At 41.8% G+C, this 21844-nt stretch overlaps 1 protein-coding gene across 2 annotated transcripts in view; it reads right to left on the minus strand.

Annotated features, from left to right (window-relative positions):
* Positions 1-3715: 3715 nt before the first annotated feature.
* EDC4 (enhancer of mRNA decapping 4) overlaps positions 3716-21844 on the minus strand; it is a 470500-nt gene continuing 452371 nt past the window's right edge. Inside the window, exon 29 of one of the 2 annotated variants that reach the window (XM_073605174.1) lies at positions 3716-6409. In XM_073605174.1, the coding sequence (XP_073461275.1) occupies positions 6217-6409 (193 nt within the window). In that variant the 3' untranslated portion in view covers positions 3716-6216. The remainder of the gene's footprint in view (positions 6410-21844) is intronic. The other variant, XM_073605175.1, reaches the window with a different exon arrangement.

Genomic DNA, 21844 nt, shown 5'->3' on the forward strand with positions numbered 1-21844 from the left:
GTGACATTTCTCTTCCATGTGGTGCCATTGCTTACAGTTGAATTCTTAAGTAGGATTTTGTTGTCTAAAATTTACTTTGCTCCTAAGACTTTCATTGGGGTGTATTCATTTTTGCAACATGGTCTTGAATGAATTTGTTAAAAAAAAACTATTTTTTGTGTGTGCAAATTAACAAATCTTGGTTGCAATCAATGGCCCCCATTTGTGGGAGTATATTGTAGTATAGGGCCCCACAGAAAATGTTGATTCTGAAAGGAAAGTAAAGGTTTTCTGACAAATCTGTTGGGGTATACTCATTTATGCAGTATGTGAATGGTTATCATTGGAAAACTTGGGGAATGACTTGTTGGTGCTGCTATAAAGACCAACATACAAATAGAGCCACAAAGAATAGCACAGACATACACAAAAAAAGTTTCTTTCAAATCTTGCAAGGCTACTTCAAAACACCTGATCTTAATGAGTAAATATGGGGATTTGATGTCCAAAGTTGCATGACAAGTCGCACAAGTGTGAATGGAGCCTTAATCGCCTCTTCTCAAGCGAGATTACATTTTGTTCCTCTAATCTTTCCTCATAGTTGAGCTCCTCCATGCCTCTTATCAGTTTGGTTGCCCTCCTCTGCAGCTTCTCCAGTTCCCTAGCATCAATTTTGTGAATTGGTGCCCAAAACTGAACTGCATATTCCAGATGAGGTCTTACTAATGATTTGTACAGGGGTAAAATGAAGTCTCTCTGCAGTTAATACCTTTTTTTACAGTGCCTTGAAAAAAGCATTCATACCCTTTGAAATTTTCCAAATTTTGTTACAACCAAAAACGTAAATTTATTTTATTGGGAATTTATGTGATAGACCAACACAAAGTGGCACATAATTGTGAAGTGGAAGCAAAATGATAAATGGTTTTCAAAGTCTTTTTACAAATAAAATAAATATCTGAAAAGTGTGGCGTGCATTTGTATTTAGCGCGCCCCCCCCCCCCCCCCCCGAGTCAATACTTTGTAGAACCACCTTTCGCTGCAATTACAGCTGCAAGTCTTTTTGGGTATGTCTCTACCAACTTTTCACATCTAGCGAGTGAAGTTTTTGCCTATCCTTCTTTGCAAAATAACTCAAGCTCTCTCAGATTGGATGGAGAGCGTCTGAACAGCAATTTTCAAGTCTTGCCACAAATTCTCAATTGGATTAAGGTCTGGACTTTGGACCATTCTAACACATGAATATGCTTTGATCTAAACCATTCCATTGTAGCTATGTCTGTATGTTTACAGTCGTGCTGCTGGAAGGTGAACTTCTGCCCCAGTCTCAAGTCTTTTGTAGACTACAACAGGTTTTCTTCTAAGATTGTCCTGTATTTGGCTCCATCCATCTTACCATCAACTCTGATTAGCTTCCCTGTCCCCTAAATTTGCGGTGTCCCCTAAATGACTTCTCGCAAACTGCAAATGAAATTTCTTATGGCTTTCTTTCAACATTGGCTTTCTTCTTTTTATGACACTTCCATAAAGGCCAGATATGTGGAGTGCACTCCTAATAGTTATCCTGTGGACATATTCTCCCACCTGAGCTGTGGATCTCTGCAGCTCCTCCAGAGTTTCTATGGGCCTCTTGGCTACTTCTCTGATTTATGTTCACCTTGCCCGGCTTGTCAATTTAGGTGGACAGTCATGTCTTGGTAGGTTTGCAGTTGTGCCATACTCTTTCCATTTTCAGATGATGGATTGAACAGTGCTCCGAGAGATGTTCAAAGGTTGAGATATTTTTTATAACCGGAATTCTCCACAACTTTATCCTCGACCTGTCTGGTGTGTTCCTTGGCCTTCGTGATGCTGTTTGTTCACTAAGGTTCTCTAACAAACCTCTGAGGGCTTCACAGAACAGCTGTATTTATACTGAGATTAAATTACACACAGGTGGACTATATTTACTAATTAGATGAATTCTGAGGGCAATTGGTTCCACTAGATTTTAGTTAGAGGTATCAGAGTAAAGGGGGCTGAATACAAAATCATGCCACGCTTTTCAGATATTTGTAAAAAAAAAAAAAAATGAAAACCATTTATCATTTTCCTTCCACTTCACAATTATGTGACACTTTGTGTTGGTCTATCACAGAATCCCAATAAAATATATTTACCTTTTTGCTTGTAACATTTAAGGGGGTGTGAATACTTTAAGGCACTTTAAGTCAATATTCCTCCTACTGCTGCAATGAAAGTAATATGAATCCAGCAAGTTTTTCCAATATGGCATCAGGTTATATATTATGACAAGATTCCAAATAAGATAAACTGAAATCTATATACTCTAGAAGTTTATATGTTATACATTTGCAATAGCTGCAGGGAAGTTTAAGAGCTGCAGTGTAAGGCTTCACCTCATACTTCACATAAATGCAATAACAGCAGGTATATGTATTTTTCAAGGAACGGGTAGATGAGGAATGGTATTTAACTGGACCAGAGTTCACCTATACGTTTAAAGTGAAATGCTTTAATCAGAAGAAATATAAGACAGCTGTAAGTGATGACATTTTAACAAAAGACACTAAAATTATAATTAAAATAATATTTACTTTACCAAAACATTTTTTTTAGGCCGGTGGTTAAATGTGTTTTTTTAAGCTTTTAGCAAATATTTTGGTGTATAAATCAAGAACATGTACAAGTTAGTATTAACAACTACATACACCCTCACATGTATTTTACCAATTGCGCTGAAATAAAAACAAAAACAGTTAACACTGCAGATTTCTTAGTCCCTTAAAACAATTCTGCTTTATTGCTTGGATAATTGAAAAGGAAAATGACTAACAAATAATTCAATCTTAAAATTCCACCATTTAGGATATACAAAATAGGATATTCCAGGAAAACAGTGACATATTTATTGATGTGCTGGTATTACAAAAAGATATAATTTCCTTTATAGATATTTAGCAACATAGGCACATAGTATAGTCCCGATTAGGAATTCATGCTTAAAGAGCACTTATTTTATAGTGAAGTTGTCTTTTTTGGAACCCATTTACATAGTGGACTTCCTGTGGGAAAATGGATATCTACAACTCTGTCCCTGACCTTGTCCTTTGCCCAGCCTTCTCTTCAGAACAGCCCTCACTGGGGCCTGCTGTGCAGGCACATTCAAAGTCCCAGTTTCTTTCTATAGAAGGGGTTGTATTCTATTTGCAGTGCAAATAAAGACTGCAGATATTTATCTGTGGAACCCACTATTAGGGGTATATAAGGGACAAATTCACTAAAAGTTAAAGTATACTTTAAGCAGATTGATCACCTAAAAAGGCTTACATGTGGATAACATGCAAAAATCAAATTAGATTGTACTCCAAACACACAAAAGAACACATCTCCATTGTTAAAGTGGAAATGCACACTGGTAATTTGAAGTTATTTAAAGTGGTTCTAAAGCCTTGTGGTTTTTTACCCTAATGCATTCTATGCATTAAGGTAAAAAACGTTTTCTGATCAGGATGCGCCCAGCCCCCCTGAATACTTAAAAATAAAATGTGGGTGCAGCGCCAATGCAAATTATGTTCCCAATCATATATAAAAAAAGGGAAGAAATAATATCAAACTTCTGAAATGGTGAAGAAACAGTCTGAAAATAAAAAACTAAAGCAGAGTTCCAACTCAAAAAATTGGAATAACTACAAATTGATAAAAAACCATAAAAAATATAATCACCAATATTGTGCTATGAGGTAGATAAAGAATGATAAAGTGCTCAAAACAATGAATTAAGCATATAAATAAATACTGAAAAACCTACAAAAATACGTGCGTAAGCAATAACCAAACACAATATAAAACATTTTTAAAAAATAAAATGAAAATTCTCAAAAACATTTAGTGAAAAAAAAAGTCTGAGAAAAGAAGACTAAAGCAAAGTCCCAAAAGTGATAATTGAGAAATTGATGCACAGTCCCAAATGGATAATCATGTGATGAAAAGGTTAACCGGTGGATTTTCATAAAGATGTGCAAACAAGATGTCAATGGAAAATCGTGAAGTAGGATCCCTGCTCCAGAAGGCTTAACACCCAAAGTGAGTTTGTAATCTCCTTACCGACTCAAAAGACCATCAAGGTGGTCTCACCAAGCCCAGGGAACTCGGTCTCCCAAAAACCTGTTTAGATATCTAAAGCTGTTGGATCCGTGTCACTCAAAAGACAAACAAGAAAGGCTCCCATAGTGTAGTATTTGAGTAATTAATTTAATAGGCTCAAAGATATTGTACTTATAGGATATAACGCTCTATGCGCAGTATATCACAATGGATCGAAATGGCGGCGTCTCCTCAGGCTTCCTCTGCTCACTGCCCGCTGTAACCATCACCTCCGAAGAGGAAAACGTGATGATATCCGTGTCACAGGCTCCACCCTACGGGTTTCGTCACAATAGGACGTCTGGGGTTTGACTGCTGTGAATGCACAGGGCTTGGCGAGACAACCTTGATGGTCTTGAGTCGGTAAGGAGATTACAAACTCATTTTGGGTGTTAAGCCTTCTGAAGCAGGGATCCTACTTCACGATTTTCCATTGGCATCTTGTCACATGATTATCCATTTGGGACTGTGCATCAATTTCTCAATTATCACTTTTGGGACTTTGCTTTAGTCTTCTTTTCTCATATTTTTTTTTTTCACTAAATGTTTTTAAGAAATTTCATTTTATTTTTTTTAATTTTTTTATATGGCATTTGGTTATTGCTTACGCAATAATTGCTTACGCACGTATTTTTGTAGGTTTTTCAGTATTTATTTATATGCTTAATTGTTTTGAGCACTTTATCATTCTTTATCTACCCCATAGCACGATATTGGTGATTATATTGTTTATTATCAATTTGTTTGTAGTTATTCCAATTTTTTTAGTTGGAACTCTGCTTTAGTTTTTTTATTTTCAGACTGTTTTTCACCATTTTAGAAGTTATTATTTCTTCTCTTTTTTTGTATATATGATTGGGAACATAATTTGCATTAGCGCTGCACCCACATTTTATTTTTACGATTTTGAGTTTTGTATTTTAGACTTCTGGTGCTGGCAGCTTTTTTTTACTTGATTCACTTGTAGTTTATTATATTTATTTCTAGCGCAGCGTTTGACCTTCGGGTCTTTTTTTACATCCTGAATACTTACCTGAGCCGATTTCAGAAGTGGTTCTCACCGTTTTCCCCTCCTTTACAGGGCAGATTGATAGCAGTGGGAGCCATTGACTCCCGCTGCTGTCAATCAAATTCTGTGATGAGGCAGTAAGGTGCAAGCTGGGCTATCTGTGTCCATAAACAGAGCAGCTCAGGAACGAGCCCACATGGGTGTCCCCATAGAAATCCGCTTTTCGACAAAGAGGAGGTGCCAACGGAAGATGCCAGAAGAAGAGGATTAGGGCTGCTCTGTGCAAGACCATTGCATAGAGCAGGCAAGTGTAACATGTTTATTATTTTAATAAAAAAGAAAAGGTAAAGCTTCACAATCACTTTAAAGTTAACAGTCTTGCTGGGATATATCAGAGGGGTCATGGAGTTTTCCCCAATGAGGAGGATTAGTATTCTTGAGAAGTAGAAGATTCATTGGCTCTGTCAGTTCCCCACAAATATTAAGCAGAAACCATACACCTAATGCCATGGCATGGGTCATGAGAACAAACGTATGAGGGAGCACTTTTTCTTTAGCAAAATAAATTTTGCTTTTTTCTTCCCAGGCTGAACATAGTATGAGTATAAGTGTACTTTCAGAGGGCTTGCAGTAGTTACATGTTTTCAGGCTTGCAAGAAAAAGTGCTTGTCCACTATTTCCTTGAAGTTTCTGGCAATTGCCCTGGCCAATGCAATGCTGTCTCCTCTGACAAAGAGCTGGTGGCTGTGATGCCAGGAGCATGCGACTAGTGAGACATGGCAGGTTGCTTAAGGTCTGTATATATAACAACTCAGCTACTTGCTTAATATGTCAGCCTAGCAGAGAGCAGAAATAAAATGGCACTGCTCTGGCCACGCATGCTGGCAGAACAGTTGCCACATACTTTATGTGCAAGTCAAGGCCTATGTAACTATTTAAAGTCACCCAAAAGTGGACTTACACTTTAACATTTCAATATAGGTACTCTTAAGAACTGGACAGTTTACACAAACATATTATAAATCTCAAATTTTGCAGTCTGTTAAGTGATGTAATGTTTAAAGTCAAAACAGAATTTGCATCTAGCTCATGTTTGGGGTGACCAACCCTTGTAACATAATCATTAGTCGCCGAGCAGGCTTCTGTAAAGGGTTGTGAGGCTCCACTTGTAAGAACTGAAACAATTTCTGCCGCACTTGAGTCATTACGCTGCCCATGTGATCTCGAGTTACAGGGTCACTGTGATCCAGATGCATCACTGCTTCTTCTAAATAGCTACAAAAGAAAACAGCAACTTTAAATATAAATGACATTTTATTTTTCATTTTGAAAAAGAAAGGGGTACTGTGCAAAAGGAAATCAACATTACCAATGTATGTAAAGCATGCAAATCTTAGAGTAAACCTGTGCCCACTTCCGTGATGCCTCATTTAGGTATTACATCAGTGTCAAAGGGTTAAAAACAGAATGAAATCTGACTTTACTCTTTGTGACATTTACTTTACAGTAAATGACGCTAGATAGGTAAGCGAGGGCTTGTTTTAAAGCTCTATTACCGTTCTTCAGAATATGTAAACACATGCATGCCTTTAACCAAGGAAAAGATGCTTTTTAAATCAATTATTCTCAAAGCAAGACATTTGAAACTCATTAAAAGAAACACCCCCGTATATTATCACAGTTATGTGTGTGTGTGTATAAATACACACACATACACTGTGTGTGTGTATATATATATATATATATATATATATATATATATATACACATATACACATATACACACACACACACACACACACGGTATCTCACAAAAGTGAGTACACCCCTCAAATTTTTGTAAATATTTCATTATATCTTTTAATGCGACAACACTGAAGAAATAGCACTTTGCTACAATGTAAAGTAGTGAGTGTACAGCTTGTATAACAGTGTACATTTGCTGTCCCCTCAAAATAACTCAACACACAACCATTAATGTCTAAACTGCTGGCAACAAAAGTGAGTATACCCCAAAGTGAAAATGTCCAAATTGAGCCTAATTTTCACTCCCTGGTGTCATGTGACTCGTTAGTGTTACAAGGTCTCAGGTGTGAATGGGGAGCAGGTGTGTTAAATGTGGTGTTATCGCTCTCATACTGGTCATTGGAAGTTCAACATGGCACACAACTCTGAAAAAAATAATTTTTACTACTTTACATTGTAGCAAAGTGTCATTTCTTCAGTGTTGTCACATGAAAAGATATAATAAAATATTTTTAAAAAATGTGAGATACTGTATATATGTATTAGATAGATCATTCTAAATTTAGTTTTTCTCGAGAATAATTGTTATACAGGCTCTCCTCACTTAACGACCAGGTTCCGTTCCAGCGAAGTTGTTAAACGAACTGGTCGCTGAATGAGGAGCCACAAGTAATCAATATTTTAGGCATTCTTAACTACTGAACTGTATTCTGAAAAAAACGTCTAAACACAAAGCTCCAACTCAATAACATTGTTTTCATTCGCATAAGTACAGAACGCAAAAATATAAACAAATATCCTGTACTGTACAATACAATGATGTACAGTGCCCAAAAAGCTGGTTGTAAGTCGGAGCAGTCATTAACACTTCTCCTTTAACAGGAGACATTAGTATTGAAAGGGCCCCCCGAAACTATAGAGATTCCTCTCAGTACGATTGTGATCCTTTTTTGTTGGTAGAAACACGGAAAAAAACACAGCTTTCTTTTTCTGCATGGTCAGAGAAAAAAAACAAAAAAAAAAACAAATCAAAATACTTTTGAATACTTTGACTGTTAAACCTTGTCCCTCTCCTCCTCATTTGCAGCTCCATGACTGCATTTACAGGCGAATCCTGGCTCTCATTTTGACACATTGGGGTTGATTTACTGAAACTGAAGAGTGCAAAATCTGGTGCAGCTATACATAAAAAACAGTTTTTTTTTTTTGCCAAAGTCTAAGACCCCTTTCACACCGAGGGCATTTTTCAGGTGCTATAGTGTTAAAAATAGCACCTGCAATCTGCCCTCAAACAGCTGCAGCATTGTCTCCAGTGTGAAAACCTGAGGGCTTTCACACCGGAGCGCTGCGCTGACAGGACGGGAAAAAAAGTCCTGCCAGCAGCTTCTTTCGAGCGGTGAAGGAGCGGTGTGTTTACCGCTCCTCCACCGCTGCTCTCCATTGCGGCGCATTGCGGGCGGTTTTAACCCTTTCTCGGCCGCTAGCGGGGGTAAAAGCGGACGAAATGCACCGCTAATCCGATGGTAAAACGCCGCTAAAAATAGCGGCGTTTTACCGCTGACGCTATGGGCGGCCCAGTGTGGGCTCTAACTGAACAAGCCGAAGTTAGTAGCTGATTGGCTACCATGCACAGCTGCGCCAGATTTTGCATTCTTTATTTTTTTGTAAATCAACCCCACTGTGTGTAAACTGGCATCAGTAGAACAGTGTGGGACATTTATCAAAACTGGAGCAGCAAGAATCTGGACCAGCTGTGTATGGCAACCAATCAGCTTATATCTTTCATCTTCAAATCTTAACTGAACAAGCTGAAGATAGAAGTTCGCGCATGCACAGGCTGGCGCTTTGACAAACAAAGAACTAACACGCTCCCAATAAAAAGACAGCATGAAGAACACATAGTGTTTCACAGCAGTATCCTCAGCCCCCCTTCACATAACCCCCACAGTTGTTTCCTGTGCTGCCACCCACTCCACAGTAGTGTTCTTAGCCCTCCTTCAAATCATCCCTCCCACAGTAATGTACTCTGCCGTCCCCCACAGTAGTGTCCTCTGCCTCTCTGCCCTCCCACACAGTAGTGACCTTTTCCCCCGCCTCCACAGTAGTGTCCTCTGCCCCCCGATAGCAGTTTCCTCTGCCCCCTGCAGTAGTGTGCCCCCCCCCCCCCACTGTAGTTTCCTCTGCTTCCCACAGCAGTGCCCTCTGCTCCCCTCAGTAGTGTTCTGTACCACCCCAGAGCAGTGTTCTCTGCCCTGCTTCACATCACCTCCCCCCCACTATAGTGTACTCTGTGCCCCCCCACCCAAAACAGTGTCAGATGTTCCCTTCACATCATCCCCCCCACTGTAAGTCTCCTCTGTCCCCTTCACATCATCACCCTCCAACACACAGTACTGTGTAAGTAGTACTCTCCTGACAGCATGTGTACAGCAGAGCAGACAGCGGTAGGCAGCACACAGTACTGGACGGAAAAAGGAAGCTGCCGTTGGCAGCTTCATATTAATATTAACAAACTTCATATTAATATTAACAAATTCATATTAACAAACTGGTGATTGGTTGCTAGGACTGCCCAGCATCCTAGCAACCAATCACCATGTTGGTTAACGCAAAAGGCTGAGCCAGCTTCCACCCTTCAGTACTGTGATGTCCCCCGCTCTCCAGTGAAGATGAGAGTGACAGAGGCTCGGGGAAAGCAGAGCTGTGTTTGCAATCTACCCATCGGCTGCCCACAGTCGACGGATAGATTGCGACTGACGGCTTGCTGACCCTCGCCTTAGAGTATTAAACTTCCTGGATTACATATATTGCTATTGTGGTTAAGGATCTGGACATGCTGTTACATCCCCTCTATGGATGGCAGGATTGAAGTCCACGCCAAGACTGATTTGGATTTTTGGCAACTACGATCCCTCACTTGCCCCATTTAGGAAAACATTAGTATGCCCAGTCTTTCATCAATTCTTTTTCCATTTTGTACAATGAATATTTTGCACTGTATCTTTGAAGCTCTTTGCTTTTGATGTAATAAGATGTCATAGATGCCTGTCTGAGTTTGTATGTGTGCATCTATATAGGTACACACATGTATGTATACGCATATATCTTCTCCTATTTACTTATGGTCTCTATTTGTAGAGATTACACCCTTTTGGACTATGAGAGAGGAGTTTCTGTGTTAAATTGAGTCCTCCTGTGTCTGTAATTTAGTTTGATGAGACCAGCTTGGGGGGTAGCATTTGCAGTATCTTGATCTGCTGGTGAAATACTTTTAGGTTGACCATTTTAACAGGTTGCCCTATTGATATATACATGTAAGGGAGGATTTTTTTTAGATTATTAAACTACCTGGAATATATATATTGCTATTGTGGTCAAAGCTCTGTGCTTTTGATGTAATAAAAGTTAAGGACTATATTGGGAAGGTTACTTTGGTTTGTGTGTCCACTCTTGTGCATCACACATGTATGTATGCATCAATGTACTTTCTATTGACTTTACTGCTTCTGCTCACAGAGGATTTAACACTTTTATGAATTGCTATCCTGTGTCTGTGTGCATCTATATAAAGGTACACACATGTACAGTATATGCATATACACTCACCGGCCATGTTATTAGGTACACCTTGCTAGTACCGGGTTGGACTCCCTTTTGCCTTCAGAACTGCCTTAATTCTTAATGGCATAGAGTCAAATAGGTGTTGAAAACATTCATCGGAGATTTTGGTCCATAGGGACATGATCGCATCATGCAGTTGCTGCAGATTTGTCGGCTGCACGTTCATGATGTGAATCTCCCATTCCACCACATCCCAAAGGTGCTCTATTGGATTAAGACCTGGTGACTGTGGAGGCCATTGGAGTACAGTGAACTCAATGTGATGTTCAAAAAACCAGTTTGAGATGATTTGAGCTTTGTGACATAGTTACTCATCTTCTGATGGCTACTTCCAGCAGGATAATATGCACCATGGTTACACTAGGGTACACTGTAGTCATTAAGAGATGGACATGGTCAGCAACAATACATGGTCAGCAATAAAAGGTAGGCCGTGGCGTTTAAACAATGCTCAGTTGGTACTAAGGGGCCCAAAGTGCGCCAAGAAAATATCCCCCACACCATTATACCACCACCAGCCTGAACTGTTGATACAACGCAGGATAGATGCATGCTTTCATATTGTTTACGTCAAATTCTGACCCTACCATCTGAAATCGATACTCAGACTAGGCAACGTTTTTCCAAACTGCTATTGTCCAATTTTGGTGAGCCTGTGCGAATTGTAGCCTCAGTTTCCTGTGGCACAGAGTGTGGTATTTTGCTGCTGTAGTCCATCTTCTTTAAGGTTCGACGTGTTAAGCTTTCAGAGATGGTATTCTGCATACCTTGGTTGTAAAGAGTGGTTATTTGAGTTACTGTTGCCTGTCATCTCAAACCAGTCTGCCCATTCTCCTTTGACCTCATCGAGGCATTTTCGTCCATACAACTGCTTCTCACTGGATATTTTCTCTTTTTTGGACCATTCTCTGTAAACCCTAGAGATGGTTGTGAGTGAAAATCCCAGTAGATTAGCAGTTTTTGAAATACTCAGACCAGCATGTCTGGCACCAACAACCATGCCACACTCAAAGTCACTATAAGGGCAAGTTCACCTTTACAGAAAAATCTGTAAGGTAAACTTACACTGGACTCCCTCCACATCCCCCCCCCCCCCCCCAACCCGGGCCCGCTGACCTGGAGCCCGGCGAACACCCGCTAGGAGACCTCGTATAGCCACCTCACTGGTCTGGGGCTTAGAAATCCCCTTGGCTTAATCTCCTAAACGTACCCAATAAAGTGGCCCGTGAGTGTATGTTCTTCCATTTACTTGTGGTTCCTATTTCCAGAGATTTACTACAACTTTTGGACTAAGATCTTCTTTTCCCTCGGCTGTCCCCTTCTAGATTTAATCATTTCTATTCCAGCAAACTGTATGGAAAGTTTATTACTTGTGGGACCATGCATGTCACCTACCTTCTAACCTGCCCTTGTGGATTACAGTACCTGGGTAGAACCACTAGAAAGTTGGGAACGAGGCTTCGACAACACGTGAACAGGATTAGGAAGGGATATAAGCAACACAGTTTGCCCAACCACTTTAGACTTCATAATGCGAGGGATCCGAGTGGTTTGACATTCTGTGGCAGAGACAAAGTTGAGGACAACTGAAGAGGAGGAGATCTTAAAAGGGCTATTTCCCAAAATGAGACCCAGTGGATCCATCGTCTAAGGACAATGAGTCCAGTGGGATTAAACATTGAATTGGATCTAAATTGTTTCCTTTCCAATTGGTAATTTTTCATTATTATTATTATTTTCATTATTAGTATATTTCATTTAGATTTCATTATTTTATTTTTACATTTTAATTTTATTTTTAAATATATTTTCATTTCATTCTTTTTTTTTAATCATAATTTCTTTCATTATTGTTCTTTATTTTTTCATTTTAATTTATTTTTATTTTTACTATTATTATTGTTATTTCATTTTTTTCACATTTCAATATGTCTATTTTTGTTGAATAAAAGTTTAGATTTATGGTAGGAAGGTATTTAATTAAATGTATATTTAATACATTTTAATTGATATCTTCCAATGACTAATTGTGCTATTGCTAACTGATTGACATCCTTTGGATTGATTATAATATTGTCCATGGGAATGCAGCTATCGTCGGTATATATTGTATGAGAATTTTTTTGTCTAACCCATAAAATGACTGCCATGATTATGATGTGGTCCACTGGAAGGTAACCACACAATACATTAGACACTTTTGCCTAAACCTTTAAAAATGTCCGCCACGAGTGTTGATTGGCTTAACAAGAGGGAGGAGACAATTCTCTTGTATTTAAACTCGGCTCTGTCTACCGGAAATTAGGTCCTTGATGATGCCTTGTGGGAGGGTGAAACGCGTTGACGTAATTTCCGGTTTTCGAGTCAAAACAATGTCACTTCCAGTTTCAGTAGAACGCATGCTGGATGCGGAGTTTCCTTGATTTTACCACTGCAATACCACTTGCATCTTTAGAGGTGCTTGGGAGCAGAGCACAGAGAGGGTAGAATGATGTCCCGATAAAGGTGGAAGGAGAAAGAAAGCTTGGGCCCTCAAAAAAACAAAACAAAAAAACAAACACCCTATCTCTATGAAGTACCAGTAAAGGCTCTGTCACGTACCTGACTGCAGAGCCCGAGAGGACGGTGGCTTCTTGCACAATTCCTGTCCAAGCACCCCTGGTAGCAGAGAAAGTAACTGCTAGGGCAGTGGAAGGGTGCCTGGAAGCTGTAGGAGTAAGCTGTAGCTTGGAGACATAGGAGTCCTTCCAAGGGTGGTGTGGAGCCTGTTTACAAGTCTTGTTCAGAGAGAGCCAGGCAGACAGGTGCAGAATCAGGATCAGTACCAAGGTTGGGAACAGGCAGAAGTCGGTAACGTGCTGGCGGTGGGGTTCTAAATCAGGAGGAGGAGACGTAATCATAAATCCAGTAAATTCAGTAACATAAGCAAGAAGCAGATATAGCAAGCAGGGGTGATCCGAGAGAGGTGTCAGAAGTAGCCAGGTCAGTAACAAGGTTAGCAGACATGGATTAGAATCAAGAACACAGGAACCAAAGCTGAAGACAATCCTGCACTGAAGCCAGGCAGACTCTCAGTTTAAATAGGCTGTTGGGCGCCAGAATCTGTGGATACCTGCGCACACCTATGTGTACGCGCACGTGCTTGCACCTATGTGCCTTTGCGTACACATTCCAGTCCTTGCTCATCTTGAGCTTCTATGCTTGTGACTCACATGCGTATTAGAATTTGCACTTGCTGAACGGGAATGAGTACTTACTGCAGGGGAATGAGCACTTACTGCAGGGGAATGAGCACCTGCTGTACGAGATCCCTGACATTGCCCCCTTAAGGGCAGCCTCCGGATGTCCAACTGAGCCATCTTTTCAGGGTGAGCATGGTGAAAAGCTTGTAAAGCATGAAGGTTTGCTTGGGTCTCCCAAGAATTCACCTCGGGACCAAATCCTTTCCACTTAATTAGGTATTGAATTTGACCCCGTTTCCTGCAATCCAGGATAGCTTCAACTTCAAATTCTTCCTCCCCATCCACCATAATGGCTTCTGGAGGTCCCACCTCTTGATCAGGAAAAGGATTCAATGCATCAGGCTTAAGTAATGAAACATGAAACACAGGATGAATTCTGAATGAATCTGGAAGTTCCAGTTCATAGGCCACGGAACTATTTTTTCTTTTAACTGGAAATGGCCCCACATGTCTAGGTCCCAGGTCTTTAGAAGGACACGCCAACTTCAGGTTCACTGTTGAGAGCCATACACGATCACCTGACCTCAGATCCGGTACTCCCCTCCTTTTCTTATCAAAATACTTCTTGTTATCTTCCTGAGCGTTGGAAATGGTTTCCCTTAGTACCTGGTTGTTAGTGTTAAAGAAACTCAATTTGTCCTGGATAGCCGGCAATGGAGAATCCGGTACCAGCATAGGCAAAAAAAAAAAAAAAAAAAAAAAAAAAGGGGGTGAAAATCATAATTGGAAAAAGAAGAGTGCTAATTGCAACAGCGAAGCACAATCCTCCTGAATAAATGAAGAAAAACAACATAAATACTGTTCTAAAGTCTTATTAGATTGTTCAGTCTGCCCATTGGTCTGTGGGTGGTAGGCTGAGAAAAAGTTGAGCTTTATAACCAGTGCTTCACATAATGCTTTCCAGAAGCTTGACTTGAACTGTACTCCATGATACGAAATTATGTCACTGGGAATTCTGTGTAGCCTTACAATTTCTTTTACAAAAATCCTGTTTCTGCTGCGATGGGGTCCCTTTCTAATGAAATGTGCCATCTTGGAAAGACGATCAACCACCACAAAGATAGAAGAAACCCCCTCAGAAGGGGGATGCTCGACAATGAAGTTCATTGCAATCATATCCCAAGGCCTCTCAGGAATGGTAAGGGATCTTAGCAATCCCCAGGCCTTGTTCTTACTGCTTTTTATTCTTGATGCAAGTTATGCAGGTACTGACATTTCCTGCAATCTTTTGCCAGGTTTGGCCACCAGAAAAGTCGGTGAACTAAGTCCATGGTCTTATATGCCCCAAAGTGACCTGCCAAGGGATAGTCTTGACAGACCTGCAAGATAGCAGTGCGTTCTGAGGTACAAAGATCGTATTTTCATGCCAGTAGAGTCCATTTCTTTCTTGGAGACTCACGCCCTGAGGTAGGGAAGCTCTCAGAGATGCCGGACGGACCTGTGATGACAGAGATTGAATTAACAGAAAATTCCCAGCATGCAGAATAGTGTCCAGTTGAGATAGAGCCTCTTGATTCAGTGAACACACAGGATAATGCATTGGGTTTTACCTTCTTAGACCCTGGCCGGTAAGTAATGTGGAAATTAAAGCATGAAAAGAAAAGAGCCCATCTTGCTTGTCTAGGTCTGAGATGCTTAGCAGCTCTGAGGTAATTCTAGGTTTTTGTGATCTGTGAAGATCAGTATCGGATGTGCTGCTCCTTCCAAGAGGTAATGGCATTATTCCAGTGCTGATTTTATTGCCAAGAGTTCTCGATCCCCCACATCATAATTCTTCTCCGATGGGCACAGTTTCTTTGAGAAGAATGCCACGGGGTGCATTAGAGACTTTGGTCCTTGACGTTGGGACAGGATAGCCCCTACAGCATTTTCTGACACGTCTACCTCTAAAATGTAGAGCAGGATCGAACTGGAGCAGAGGTAAATAATCCCTTTAGCTTATCAAATGCAGCCTGAGCTGCTTCAGTCCACTGAAAACGACCTTGCTTCGTGAGTTGGGTAATGGGTGTTATGATGCTGGAGAAATCGTCAATCTTCCTGGTCCTGTTAGGGCAAGTGCTGGCGTAGTGACCAGCTCCTCCACAGTACAAACGGAGGTTATTTTGGCAACGACGCAGCTTTTCCGCTGGTGACAGCGGTGACCAAAGAAGGCCCAGTTGCACAGGTTCAGGAACTTCAGGAGTGGCAGGAGATAATGAAGGAGCAGGTGGATTAGCAAATATCTTTGGTAACATCTATGTGGGACGGAGCTGATGATCAATCTGAATAGATAATTGAATAAGAGCTTCCAAGGAACTGGGTACCCCAACTCAAGCCAGTTCATCCTTTAGTGCATCGGAAAGCTCCAGGCGGAACTGGTAATGAAGTGCGGCATCGATCCATTCTGTATCAGAACTCCACCGCTTAAAGTCTGCTAGATAATTCCTACACCGGTCTTCGACCTTGTTGGAGAGCAGGTACGGTGGATTCAGATGTTGCTGTGCTGTTGTGGATCATCATACAGCTTAGCCATTTCATCAAAAAAGGAGTTCATGGTGTTCAGAAGAGAATTGGTTGGTTCCATCAAGCAGTGGGCCCAGGTCTAAGGTTCCGCCTGCAGTAGCGAGATGATGAACGCCACTTTAGTGCTTTCCAGTGAGAAGGTGCATGGTTGCAGCAGAAAATATAACTGGAAGGCATTTCTGAAAGCATAGAACTTGCTGCTGTCTCCTGAAAACCTCTCAGTTGTAGGGACTCGGGGCTCTGGAGGTGAAAACACTACTGTGGCTGCCTGATCAGAGGTCATGGGTGATGTGGCTGTCTGGTGCGTTGAGGTGGATGGAGAAAGACTCCACTGTTTGCTCCAGTTGACGGTAGCCATCTTGCAGGCCCTGGACTTTTGAGTAAGGATGGCAAGCTGCTTGCACAGCGCCTCCAAGGGCGAGACCCCCCCCCATTCGGGCTCCATATGGCAGGATTGTACTGTCACGTACCTGACATGAGGGTGGCCTCTTGCACAATTCCCATCCAAGCACCCCTGGTAGTGGAGACAGGGACTGCTAGGGCAGTGGAAGGTTGCAGGTGCCTGGAAGCTGTAAGAGTGAGCTGTAGCTTAGAGACACAGGAGTCCTTCCAGTGGGGGTGTGGAGTCTGGTCACAAGCCATGTTCAGCAGGAACCAGGCAAACAGGTGCAGAATCAGGATCAGTTTCAAGGCAGAAGTCAGTAACGAGCTGGTGGTGAGGTACCAAATCAGGAGGCAGAGACATAGTCATAAATCCAAGCCAGGGTAGGTAACACAAATAAGAAGTAGATCTAGCAGGCAGGTGTGATCCGAGAGAGGTATCAGACGTAGCCGGGTCAAGAACAAGGTTAGCAGACACGGATTAGAATCAGGAACACAGGAACCAAAGCTGAAGACAATCCAGCACTGAAGCCAGGCAGACTCAGTTTAAAGAGGCTGCTGGGCAGCAGAAATTGTGGATGCATGCACATGCCTATGTATGCGCCAATGCACATTTGCATGTGCATTCCAGCGCTCATCTTGGGCTTCTATGCTTTTGACTCTGCACATGCGTATTAGAATAAGCACCTGCCGCACGGGAATAAGCACCTGCCGCACGGGAATAAGCACCTGCCGCACGGGAATAAGCACCTGCCACACGGGAATAAGCACCTGCCACACGGGAATAGGCACCTGCCACACGGGAATAGGCACCTGCCACACGGGAATAGGCACCTGCCACACGGGAATAGGCACCTGCCACACGGGAATAGGCACCTGCCACACGGGAATAGGCACCTGCCACACGGGAATAGGCACCTGCCACACGGGAATAGGCACCTGCCACACAGGATACCTGCCAAGCTCCCTACAGGATAAGGCCGCCAGTTCTGAAACTTTGCCGATGTGATAGCCACGAGAAAAAACACCTTACGGGTAATGTTAGCCAAGGGAATATCTCAATGGGCTCATAGGGAAGCTTCAGTAAAGCTGACAGGAATAAACGGAGATCCCAAGGCGAGACAAGTGAACAAAGACGGGGAGCAATGTGAGTCATCACTTTTTCAGGGAATGAGTGGCCAACAGTCTCTGAAAGAGATAGGCCAATGTCAAGACTTGAACCTTCAGGGTGCTGAAGGCCAAATGATGCTCCAGCCCAAATTAGAAAAAGGACATGATACATTCCATACTGTCTAAGATGAAACATCCTTGCTTCACACCATACAAAGTAAACCTTCCAGCTGCGGTGATAGATCTTGTAAGAGGTCCATTTTCTAGCCCTAAGCAGCATAGGAATAAGAGTCAGAGAGACACCAATCTTTTCAGCTAAATGGTTAAAGCCAGTGACCATGAAGCAGATTGGTAGACTGGTCCTTGAAACACAGGTCTGGAATTGCCCAAGGAGCGGCTCCCAGAAGTCGAAGGATGTCCATGTACGAAGTCCTTCTGGGCCAATTTCGAGCCACCGAGACCACCGGAACTCCCTCTAAATAGCACAGGAAAGATGTATATTAGCTCGAACAAATCTCATGGGGTCAACAGTGTATCCACTATAAGGCATTTGGATCACAGCTCCTGGCCACAAACCTGCCTATTTAGTTGTTGAATTGGGATAGCAACAGATCTACATCCAGTGACCACAGCTGTGAACTTTGTCCCAGAACACCTTCGGATAAAGTTACCATTTTGCCCTGCAACTGGGTGCTGTCATCGCAAGAATTCCACCTGCCAACTGTTTATTCTGGGATTGTGGACTGCATACAAGGCTAGAATGAGCCTTTCAGGATAAACCATGAATAGGTCTGCTTTTCTAAGGGATGCGCTGATTCTGGTTGAACTGAATTTACTAGTGTCTTTTTTCAACCTTATGAACCATGTAACTATGTTATGAAAGCCATGGCTGTGGCATTGCCCAACTGAACCCTTGCAAGAAGCTGGTTTGTTCAATGCAGCAGAGAATTGAATGATCTTGTTTGGGAATGATGGGAAGCCTGGACTCCCTCAATGACCAAATACCTTTGACGGTTTCTGTCCCTAGCACACCTCCCCTCACCACAGATGCCAGCCTGTTGTGCTGAACTGTCCATATGTATTTAGGCCAAAAGATATATCCACAACCTGGAAATGCTGCTCACCCACTGCAAATCTCAGGACCACAGATGCGGGCAAAGTGGGTATATGAAAATATACATTCTTGAGGTCTATGGATACTCAAAATCCCCCTTTGTAAATCAATTACAGACCAGGCTGATTCCATCCAGAACTTTTGAACTTGCAAAAAGGTGTTGAGAAAGTCTAGTGTGGGGCAAACACCTCCATGGGCAGTCTTAAAGAGCCAGCAATGTCACAAAGGGCCAGCAATCTCACAGAAAAGGTGGGCAGGTTGGGAAGGGAAAAAAAACAGGGGGGAGAAAGAGAAACTCCAGCCTGTACCCCTGGGACACCACATCCTGGACGCCAAGTTCAGTCCAGTTCCCCAAATAGGCTGGCAAACATACCCCACTTGCACAAGTGTGGGTGCCCCTTCATTGTGAGAAGAACCTGGCATATGACTTGGCTGGCTTGGACGTCAAGGATTTGAGAAGACACCGATTGAAGGGCAATGTAACAAAAATTAGCTTTTAGGGCAATGTGTATGGACTAGAAGTGAACTGGACCTTTTTATTTCTTCTAGTGTGATTACAAGCACAGGCATGGTCAGCAGATGGTTTGGCAGACTGATTGAAAAACTTAGCTTTTGTAATGGAGGTCTGAGATGGATGACCAAGGGCACCTTAGCTTTTATCTTACTAGGTAAAAGTGCTTTCTCTGCCCATGAATTCTTTAATAAAGTGTCCAATGATTCACCAAAGGGTTGTTCTGCAATAAACAGAATCCTTTCTAGACATTTCTTACAAAGAACAACTTCTGCACTAGGCACTGCTGCACAAACATCCTAGGAGGTGTATACAATTTGCCTGGTTTCTGCCAGTCCTCATACAGCACATTGTGTACAAAAGTGGGTGAACTGGAAAGAATCTTTTAGGTTTCTTAGTTTCGAGAGGGGATGCTATACCAGAGACCTTAGGTCTAGAAGGTGGCAGTGGTCCTAGCTTCAAACCAGGAGCACACCATGTCCACCAAAACCCTAATGGTTTCTATTCAGTTTGGGAGAGATCGAGGGGGCTGCCCATCTTCCTTGGAGGAGTTCTGTGATTTGGAGGTTTCCCATTCCAGATCCTCCTCTTCCTCCATCTCCTCATCATCATTGGGAAGCAAAGCTGCTGCGATAAATGAGTCCGACAATTACTCACTAGGGTATATTGACTGACCAGGTCTCTATGCCTTGCATGTCCTGCAGTCCCTGAAAAACAGAGACTTTCCCCATAAGATCTGCCATAGAGGCTGAAAAATCCTCTCTAGTAAAAAAAAAAAAAAAAAAAAAAAAAAGAGAGAAATGGATAGACCTGAGGAGATAAGGGAAAACCAAAGCATGGAGACTGAGGTCCACCTTGGACCCAGGTGCAGAGATTGTAGATGACTGGTAGCACTGGAGTAGAGTAGTGCCATTCCAATGTCCACCAGCAAAGCTTAATTAGTTAATTCCTGGCAGACTCTTTAGCTCCATTTGCTGGTATGCTCATTGTATCAGCATTTTGCCTAGCTACTCTGGGTTTACCTGTCCCTACAATTAATGTGTAATTGTTCTGGCCCATTTACTTGCATGCTACCTGCTACCCTGCTCTGCCTTTGTTTTCATGTTTCAGAATAAAATAGCTTTTTTATTTATCTAAGAGTAGTAGTTTGGTATCTCTTTATGTAATCACACATATTGGGTCACATTGGATAACAAGATAAAAACAATGAGAAGGACACCTGAATCTGAGTAGCTAATCCCCAAGCCTGAGTGCTCTCACACAGAAGGGGCAGTGAGTCATGTGATTTCCTATACCTGACAGTACTGGTAATTTTATGGATGATGGGAGAGGTAAAGGTATGAAAGGCAAGTGCTGCTGGTGAGTCCACCATCATCCTCTTTAACCTCAAAACCTTTTTCTTATTTTACTCTCCTTAATTCATAGATTGATTTTTTTGTTTTGGAAAGGTCTCGATTCTGCACCTTATACCAGTCTAGAATAATATATTATACATTTTATTTTTTAGAACACAGGGTTTCAAATTGGTAGCAGATTTGACTAATGTTTTTTGCATCCAAAGTTTTAATTAGCCAGAATTGTTGAAAAAAAATCATCAATTTCCTGTTTTTTATCTCCAAAGTCACATGTGCATCTCCAGAGACTCCTGATATGTTCTACTGCACCTTAAACCCCAAGACCTCACTAAGTCCCAATTTAAGCTGGCGACTTAGGTCCTGATGGTGGCAAAGTAGACTATTGCAAAGGCCTGGAAAAAAACAGTTTGTATATTTTGCGGAGGTTCATCAATGGATTGACACTTTCTTTATCAGAGAAGCTCACTAGTATCCTATTGGGCATGCAAAAGAAATTTTAAGATATGGACCCCATGGATAGAATATGCTCATCCTTGACTACCTATAGCAAGTTATAGCAAACTTTGGGGCTCTAGGCTTTGGTGTCCTTCTCCCATCCTCCCTTTCTCTACTGGCTCTCTTTCCCACTCCACTTCTTTGTCATGGAGATCTTCATTTCAATACAAAACATGCTATCCACCCAGATCTAGGGTTCTTCTGCACAATAATTTCTTTGCTGCTGTGCAACTTCCCAGTTAGTGAATGATGATTTTTAAATTCCTAACTTCCTTTTTTTTTCTACTTTCAAACTAGCAACCATGTTTTCAAATGGTCCTGTATACGTATTGCTAGAGAGCATACTGTCTACATTCACTTGTCACTTCTAGCTATGACTTGTACTTTGTAAAAATTCTATAAAAAATAAAAAAAATGTGAGCACACCACAAAAAGGTAACCGTACCTTTAGACCCCTTTCACACCGAGGCAGTTTTCAGGCATTTTAGCGCAAGAAATAGCGCCCGTAAATTGCCTGAAAACTGCCTCCCATTCATTATGAGTGCTTTCACACTCGGACGCTGCGCTTGCGGGACGTTCAGAAAAGTCCTGCAAGCAGCAACTTTGGTGAGGTTTTGGAGCGCTGTTTACAGA

The sequence above is a fragment of the Aquarana catesbeiana genome, linkage group LG11 (genome assembly GCF_042186555.1).
Source record: "Aquarana catesbeiana isolate 2022-GZ linkage group LG11, ASM4218655v1, whole genome shotgun sequence".
Taxonomy (NCBI): domain Eukaryota; kingdom Metazoa; phylum Chordata; class Amphibia; order Anura; family Ranidae; genus Aquarana; species Aquarana catesbeiana.